Raw genomic sequence first — 8,303 nt, 5'->3', positions numbered from 1 at the left:
ATTTGCATTTTAAATAACAGTCCTCCACTAACATTAAATTGATTTAAAATTGCTATTGATTCTTTTTTACACTATTTCTTTTTTTACACACAATTCCCACCTGACTGACCTCCTGTAAACAGCATCGGTGGTTAATTCATTGTGAGCTGTAGCCTTAATTCGAATTATCCACAGTTGTGTCATTGCTATGTTATGCAAACACACAGCACATGTCAGGTTCATAAATCTTCCTGCAAAGGCTGGTGTAGGGAATTATCTTAACACGACGGGAAAACAAGCAAAGCCTCTTAGCTAAGGCACTATTGATTTGATTTGCTTCCTAAAAGGGGAAATTTATAGATGCACGCTGTCCTCTCCAGAGAGTGTTATTAGTTTCCCTCAGGAGGAAAGGATACTGTCTGAGCGAGGCGTGAAGAATTGGATCCAGGTTCGGCAGGAGCGTGGGCCCCTTCGTCAACGTATAACATGTTATTAAAGGAGAGAAAGTTGTTACAGGACTGTTTCTCTTGAAGGTAACCCAAAGCTATCCAGTTCTGTGGTCGCAGGAAGAAAATGTATTTCTCGCAGTATACTGAGCACCATGACAGCTGACGACACTAAACCCCCTGTCTCAGTTTCTCTGCCTTCCTCTCCTCTCGCTCTCTGGTTTTCTTCTACACTCACTCTGAATTGCTACCTCAGCTACTCGCATTTTCACAAACCCCACAGTTTTACTCCAGGAACAGTTTGTTCTGTGTGTTCAGGCTGGAGGTTTTCTTTTTTATGTTCAACTGCATGTTTTTCATGTAGCTATATTCATTAAACCTTGTGTTGTCCTCAGGTCAAATTTGACCCATTTAAATCAGAAAAGTGGGTTTCTTTCAACCAAATTTTCAGAAAAATAACACGGATTGTTCCACACAACGCTCTTCACAAGTAAAATAAATGATCAGCCCACTACTTTCTTTCAATTTGGATGTTTTATTCAATTTTATAGCATTCAAAATTATTTTTATTAAAGAATGTTGAAAAAAGTGACAAAAATGTCCGCAAAAGCTTCAAAAACGTGGGGGAAAAACCCACAAAAACGTCAAAAGGCGCAGGAAAAATTGTACAAAAACATCCGAAACAGTGACATAAACATCGGAGGGGGAAAACTCACAAAAGTTTTGAAAAAAAACGACCAAGACGTTTCAATTTTGACCCAGAAAAACAAAAAGTTGCACGGTCGACGGGAAGACAACACAAGGGTTAAGCACCAATCTGTGATTAGCTGCTATTGCTGTGTATACACAACACTTCCCAGAGATCACTGTGTAATGTCAGCAGTAATGGGAGGTCTTTCCTCCGCTTCACAAATGCTAACTACGGAATGCTGCCTGCAATTAATGTAAAATGCATCCCTTCCTGTTACTGTGTGACAAACAGTGTAATGTAAATGTGCAATTGTGGCATTATATTCACCGGGAAATGTACACCTGTGCTTCAGAGTGATGCAGTATTATTTCCAGCAGTATACGGTATGGTCAAGCAGACAACATGTAATACTTTCCCTCAGTGCAAAGATATTACAGTTATGTATGGTGGTGAAAAGCAGCTATGTACATTCACTTAAGTATAAGTGTGTGTGTGTGTGTGTGTGTGTGTGTGTGTGTGTGTGTGTGTGTGTGTGTGTGTGTGTGTGTGTGTGTGTGTGTGCGTGTGTGTGTGTGTGTGTGTGTGTGCGTGTGTGTGTGTGTGTGTGTGTGTGTGTGTGTGTGTGTGTGTATGACTACTGACAGGGTCCACCCTGCATTTACCTTTTGATACTTTAGACATTATTTTGATAATACTTACGTACTACATGCTTTTAATTAAGCAATATTTTGAATGCAAAACTTTTAAAGTTAACAGAGTATTTTTACACTATGGATAGTACATCTGTATACTTTATCCACCACTGGTTAATTTTCAAAAAAATGTCAAAAAAAACTTCCTGAATCCTTAGTTTAACATTTTACCTAGGCTTTATATTCTATTCACTTCTATTTTTTTCTATTCTATTGCAAAATGGTGCACTGGGAAATTATCTGTACAGACACAGCACAAGTATGTTAGCACATGTACATTGACAATCTCCTTTTTTGCATGAATGCATGGCAGACCAACTGATGCATCTGTGGAACAAGATGTTTTTCCCAGCCACAATCGGCCGTAGACACTGATTAGAATTTTCCACAGGTTCAATGTAATCTGTGCTTGGGTTGACAGAATCGGAGAATGTATAAGAGAGCTGATCTGAGCTGAGAGAGTGTGTGTGTGTGTGTGTGTATCTACAGACTGACACCATGATGCAGACACTGGCCCTCCTGCTGCTCCAGGTAGCATATGGTGAGTAGCATGGCTTAGCTAGAGAAGTCAAACTGAACAAAAACTTGGTAAAGTTCTTACAAAATGTGGATAGATTAAGCACTAAATTCTCAGTTATAGAATTCAATGTTATGTGTTTGTAGTTTTTGGATGTGGTACACCTGCTATCAAGCCTGATACCAACAGGGTGGTGAATGGAGAGGATGCCCGCCCCCACAGCTGGCCTTGGCAGGTACTGTAAGCCCAATGTTTTCAATTCACTACTTAAACAGTATCACAATGTTTTTGAGCAAATGGCAGGGCTATATGGACAATATGAGGGAAATATCTAATTGTTTTTGATTATTTTGATTGATATTGCGATATGGTTCACAATATTGGAGGTATTGATGATTTTTGTATCATTATTCTCATGTTCATTGATTCATATTAAAAACATTTTTTAAATGATTATAGTGTGATTTTTGAAAAGATGTTTTTCTTTAGTCTGTAGGTTCGATTTGGCTGGGACGTCACTGCAGCACCACAATACTTAATTCACAATAGTTTGACACATATTTTGTATTATCAGGACCATGGATATAATGACTAGGCGGGTAAAAACAAATAATAGAGCAGCCAGAACAGTAAGGTAGTTAGTAAGAGTATCAGTAAGGTAGGAAGTAAGTTCAGAAAGTTACATCATTTTACTGTTATATGGCCTTTAAAACCAGGAAAAGACAACACGCCATATTAAGATATCCAAAATCTAAGACGATATCTAATCTTGTATCACAATATCATTATAATGTTGATATATTTTCCAGATCTAAGGTTAACTATACTCTTTTTTTAGAATTAAACTCTAATTAATACATTTTTTGCGCAGATCTCCCTGCAGGTGAAGCACGGCAGCCGTTTCCATCACACATGCGGAGGGACTCTGATTGGACCTCGCTGGGTGCTGACGGCTGGACACTGCATCTGGTGACTAACAATAAGACAAGATACCTACTGTGTGACTCAAGGGATAACACATGAGAGCCTAAGACAGACGTCAAGGATTTATTGAAGCAAGCACCCAGAACCAATGTCGGAATATAGTGTGATACAAATGAGATCTAGAGAATTGTGTAGAAATATGAGGCATATAACACAGGGAAATGTAATCTGAAATGAGGTGTCTTACAGGCCAGGGGATGTGTACCGTGTGGTCCTGGGGGAGCATGACATGAGCCAGGAGGAGGGCACGGAACAGATCAGAGATGTTTTGCGCATCATTGTCCACCCCAACTGGGACATTGACTTTGTGGCTGCTGGGTGAGTTTATTACATTAAAATTCTCGACTGCAAATCAATGAATTCCCTTGTTTTCGTATCACCAGTGGAAGCCTTAATACGCATAAAATAAGTAAGCAGAAGAACCTACAGTATTAAGTAAATGGAGTAATGTAACCAATTTACCCATATACAGTACAATATACTGAAAGGGATTCAATGAATTCATGCTATCAATAAAGACCATAAAAACAGTCTCTGAAAGATCTAAGCTTGCTTAAAGTGTATGTTCCACTCAGTCAGTGAAAATGTACATATAACAGTGTTTTTTCTCAAAGCAACGATCTTGCCCTGCTGAAACTGGATAAGAGCCCCATCATGAGTGACAGCGTTGGCGTGGCTTGTCTTCCAGAGGCTGGAGAGATACCCACCCACGGGACACCATGTTACATCTCCGGCTGGGGCAACCTTTACAGTAATGTTCCTATGTCCTCACCTGTCATCCTGCCTTTGCACTGATGGCTGCAGAGCACTGCAGGGTTTCATTTGGCTAAAAAATGAATGGGTGCTTCAGGCTCAGACAGGTGAAAATGTTGTCTAGAACTCAGTTGTAACTTTATTGTGAGCATTGGTTGACATAAACCATCTGCAGTCTCTGACAATGCATTGCAATGCATTTTCCAGCTAATCCAATAATTTAAAAAGTACAAGTAGGCCTACCTCAAATTTGTACTTAATAGTCTACATTGTAGGCTACTTGAGAACTGCTGACTGGTAGTTTGATTGACAAACAGGCCTAGTGTCAGGCCCAGGCTGTTTGTGCCTCTCATGTATTAGCATACTATATGGTATCCAGCTAGCCTGGATGTCAGCCGAACTTAGCCCCGCCCACGAGATTCGATTTGAGGTCGGGAAGTTCTGACTACAATCTGAGTATGACGGCGTCAGGCTAGTATCCATTAGTTCTAAAAGATCATTAACCGAGAATTTTTGAAAAACCCAAAACGGCGTTTAAAACACTTGTTCTGGGGCTATTTCCAGAATCATCAAAGACTCTTCTGATCACCTGGGTGAAAAATGATAAAAAAAGACTTTTAGTAAGTTCCCAAGTTGCAACTTTGTTTCCTTCTTAAAGGCCCAGACACACTGACCAGACGGCCGACCCGAGAGAAGGCAGTTGGACTGATCAGTCTCCCCGAGTTGGTCAAAAAAGTTCTTCAGAACACACCGAAGAGACGAGACGTAATATGTCTCCATAACAGCAGGCAGCGCCCAGAAATGAAAACCGGCAGCTGATTGGACGAACGCTTCACGTGGGTCTGTTTTCTCCGGAAATTCAAAGCCAGACTGTCATGGCGGCTTGTTCAGAATACGATCTCATATTGTACTAAAATAGTTCAATGGAACGTGTTTCTGAAAACATTTTAAGCGAGAAATAGGCCATGCAGTTGGTGAATCTGTCTTCATTTCAGATCGACAAAGGTCAGATTTTGAGAGGCTCTAGTCAAGCTCATCCCGCTCCCCGTTTCCGGGTTAGCTCTCCACCAATCAGATGGATCATTTGAGTCCGACTGCTGGCAGTGGCCACCCCGCCAATTATACATGTCAAATCAGCCAAAATGAAGGCCGAAAGCCCCTCGGACGGACGACAGCACGGAACACACCAAACAGACTCAAGTTACTGACCTCGCCAGACTGTCCAACGGCCGATAATCGGCTCGGTGTGCAGTTGGCTTTATGAACGTAGTCGGCGGGCTGCCATCTTTGTTTTGAGTCGGAAACAGAGGCACAGGTTGGGAAATGGGTTACAGTAATATAGCCTATTATTATTTTTTAGGATTCAGCAGACGGCCTATTTTTCTTCCAGATAGATATAGATAAGTATTTAGTTAGGGAAAACGGTGGGGTTTTTAACAGCATGTTTTTTTTTTTTTTAAACTACCTTACGTTTTTTTTTTACACATCACAGTTACGAAACTAATGTTTACCTCAATGGCTATGCCAATCTAAAAAAAGATGTTGATACATAAGAGGCACTAACTGGGTCTGGTCGGGACAAGTGGAGAGCTAGCGTAAGTTACTCACCAAGGCTAACGTTAAGCTAGCTGTCTATGGTCAGTATATCCTTCCATTGTAGAGCTGCTTGCTTTTATATATATATATATATATATATATATATATAGTATCTATGTATGTTTCTACAGTGTGTGTGTGTGTGTGTGTGTGTGTGTGTGTGTGTGTGTGTGTGTGTGTGTGTGTAATAAAACGAATTACTTTTGCTGCTGAGTAAATAGTTTTTTTAAATGAGCAATGTGTAATGAGTGTTTACAGTTTTGAAGTCTGTTTTCCAACACTGCTCTCTGCCTTGTATGTATGTATTTATGTGTTGCTGAGCATGTCTGTCCTTTGTGTGTGTGTGTGTGTGTGTGTGTGTGTGTGTGTGTGTGTGTGTGTGTGTGTGTGTGTGTGTGTCTCAGCCCATGGCCCCATGCCTGACAAGCTGCAGCAGGCCTTGCTGCCTGTGGTGGAGCACAGTGTGTGCAGCCGCAGTGACTGGTGGGGCATCAACGTCAAGAGCACCATGATCTGTGCAGGAGGAGACGTCGTGTCTGGATGCAATGTGAGGCAACAACAGAAAAGCCACTTCTTGTTGTTATCAAAAGTGTGTTAAAGCAGTGGTTCCCAACCTTTTTAGTCGGAGGTCCCCCCACAGCCCTGTCAGATGAACTCACGTTCCCCTTTATCAATTCCCAATGTATGTTCCAAATGTATAACACTATTCATTATATATATATATATATATACAGTATATAAGTACATTTTGTTAAGCTTTTCATACAACTGAACTGCCAATATTAAGGTTGGTTTGGGCAATAATGAAGCTGAAAGTTTCAACCATTTTTCCATTACTTTTTAGCGAATCATTTGAACTGTTTAGTCAGTAGTTTTAGCTATTTATTTCTACCATGTATTCATTACTTTTATCTTATCATATCACTGTTTATGTATTACTTTTAGCTACCTGTTTAAACTTCTGTGCTTGCTTGCTAGTTTTTTAAGCACTTTTATACAACTTCAATGTTCAGGTGTTACAGCTGATATATTGTTTCATTCAAATCATGTATTCATTCATCAATTAGTTGACCTGCTCCACAATTTTTCCAAGTACCGCCTGGCAACAACAGAAGTACACGTACCCCTGGTTGGGAGTCACTGTATTAAAGCACCTGCTGTGAACAAGGTCTGCTACTTTCCACTGTGACTGTGTTCCCGTTCCTCTCTCAGGGAGACTCTGGCGGTCCTCTCAACTGTTTGGGTCAGGATGGGAGGTGGTACGTCCAGGGTGTAACCAGCTTCGTTTCCTCTCGTGTGTGCAATGAAGTGAAGAAACCCACCGTCTTCACCCGCATCTCTGCCTTCACTGAGTGGCTCAGCGACGTAAGTTAATCAATACTTGTTCTATTTGATCTACAGCAGGGGTCTTCAATGTTTTTTAGGCCAATGACCCCTTAGCTGAAAGAGAGATGGAGCATGGACCCCCACCACATATTGTATGAAATTGAGTTGCATATTAAACTGAACCTCCAATAACATGTAGGGAGGCCTAAAGCCTTTACAGATACCCTTTGATGGTACATACAATACTAAGGTATTACAATAATTATTATTGACATATTCATATATTTATACATCATGTTTTAATGATAGATGATGATGATAGATAGATAGATAGATAGATAGATAGATAGATAGATAGATAGATAGATAGATAGATACATTATTGATCCCCAAGGGGAAATTCAAGATCCCAGTAGCTTACAGACATCACACACAACATACACATACATCATAAACAGGATGATAAAATGACAGATCCATATGAATAAATGAATATGTAGCACAGTGAATCCTTAAGCTTAACTGTATGGCTACCTTAGTGGCTACCTTACCTACAGGCCAATAAGCCAGTCATCAATGTTAAAAATTAACAATAGGCCGATTTATCTTTGCTAATAATATGTTGGACCCATGTTTATATATATTTTCAGACATATTACCTTTAAAACTTGTTTTAAATGATTGAACAATAACTTTGGCCCCCCCTAAAGTAACTATGAGGACCCCTGTAAGGGTCCCTGACCCCCTGTTGAAGATCTCTGATCTACAGTCACAGCTCACATGTGCATGAGTCTGTCCATAGAGACACAGACATGTCACTGACAGAACATTTCATAGATCAATAAGTTATGTTTTCTCTTCAGGTCATGCTGCGGTACTGAAGATATACTGGACTGGACACCAGTTGATCAATAATGAGCTCCCAAGTCAATAGCCAATATTTATATAATATAGGTTTCTCAGACTCAGAACAATATGTCTGTAATTACTGAAAAACATTAGAATATAGGAAGATACAATGCATTTAAATCCTTTTCATGCTGTTCAATAAACATTCCTGTCTTTTATCAGGACGCCTCTGGTTGTAAATTATTGGACCTTTTTTTAAATCGATGTCATATAATCGTTTAGTGCACGTGTGAAATTCGAGGCCCGCGGGCAGTCAGGCCCCTCGCAAATTTCGATCTGGCCCGCGTATTAATTTAGGTTCACAATGTTGGCCCACCTAGTTCTGCACCAAACCAAAAAGATGGGAAACTGTTTTTCAAACTGCAATTACACGACACTCAAAGCAGAATTTGGCAGGTTCGCCGACTTTG

At 40.2% G+C, this 8,303-nt stretch overlaps 1 protein-coding gene across 1 annotated transcript; it reads left to right on the top strand.

The window, feature by feature from the left end:
* Positions 1-2,242: 2,242 nt before the first annotated feature.
* Positions 2,243-8,054, top strand: LOC116058993 (chymotrypsin-like elastase family member 3B). The gene is made up of 8 exons (XM_031311992.1): positions 2,243-2,349; positions 2,472-2,560; positions 3,197-3,294; positions 3,499-3,627; positions 3,924-4,060; positions 6,063-6,205; positions 6,871-7,023; positions 7,848-8,054. Exons 1-8 carry the CDS (start codon positions 2,307-2,309, stop codon positions 7,863-7,865), a joined length of 810 nt encoding a protein of 269 aa, XP_031167852.1. The 5' UTR covers positions 2,243-2,306; the 3' UTR covers positions 7,866-8,054.
* The last annotated feature ends 249 nt before the right edge of the window (positions 8,055-8,303 follow it).

Source organism: Sander lucioperca, chromosome 11 (genome assembly GCF_008315115.2).
Source record: "Sander lucioperca isolate FBNREF2018 chromosome 11, SLUC_FBN_1.2, whole genome shotgun sequence".
In the NCBI taxonomy this organism is placed as follows: Eukaryota; Metazoa; Chordata; class Actinopteri; order Perciformes; family Percidae; genus Sander; species Sander lucioperca.
Note: the sequence above shows the minus strand (reverse complement) of the source record. Positions and strands in the feature narration are given on the sequence as shown.

Excerpts from the sequence above, each read along its gene's own strand:
- LOC116058993 (XM_031311992.1), top strand. The coding sequence starts at position 2,307 with ATGATGCAGACACTGGCCCTCCTGCTGCTCCAGGTAGCATATG. Across the intron at positions 3,295-3,498 it reads ACGGCTGGACACTGCATCTG|GCCAGGGGATGTGTACCGTG; the intron begins GTGACTAACAAT and ends GGTGTCTTACAG. Across the intron at positions 6,206-6,870 it reads ACGTCGTGTCTGGATGCAAT|GGAGACTCTGGCGGTCCTCT; the intron begins GTGAGGCAACAA and ends TTCCTCTCTCAG.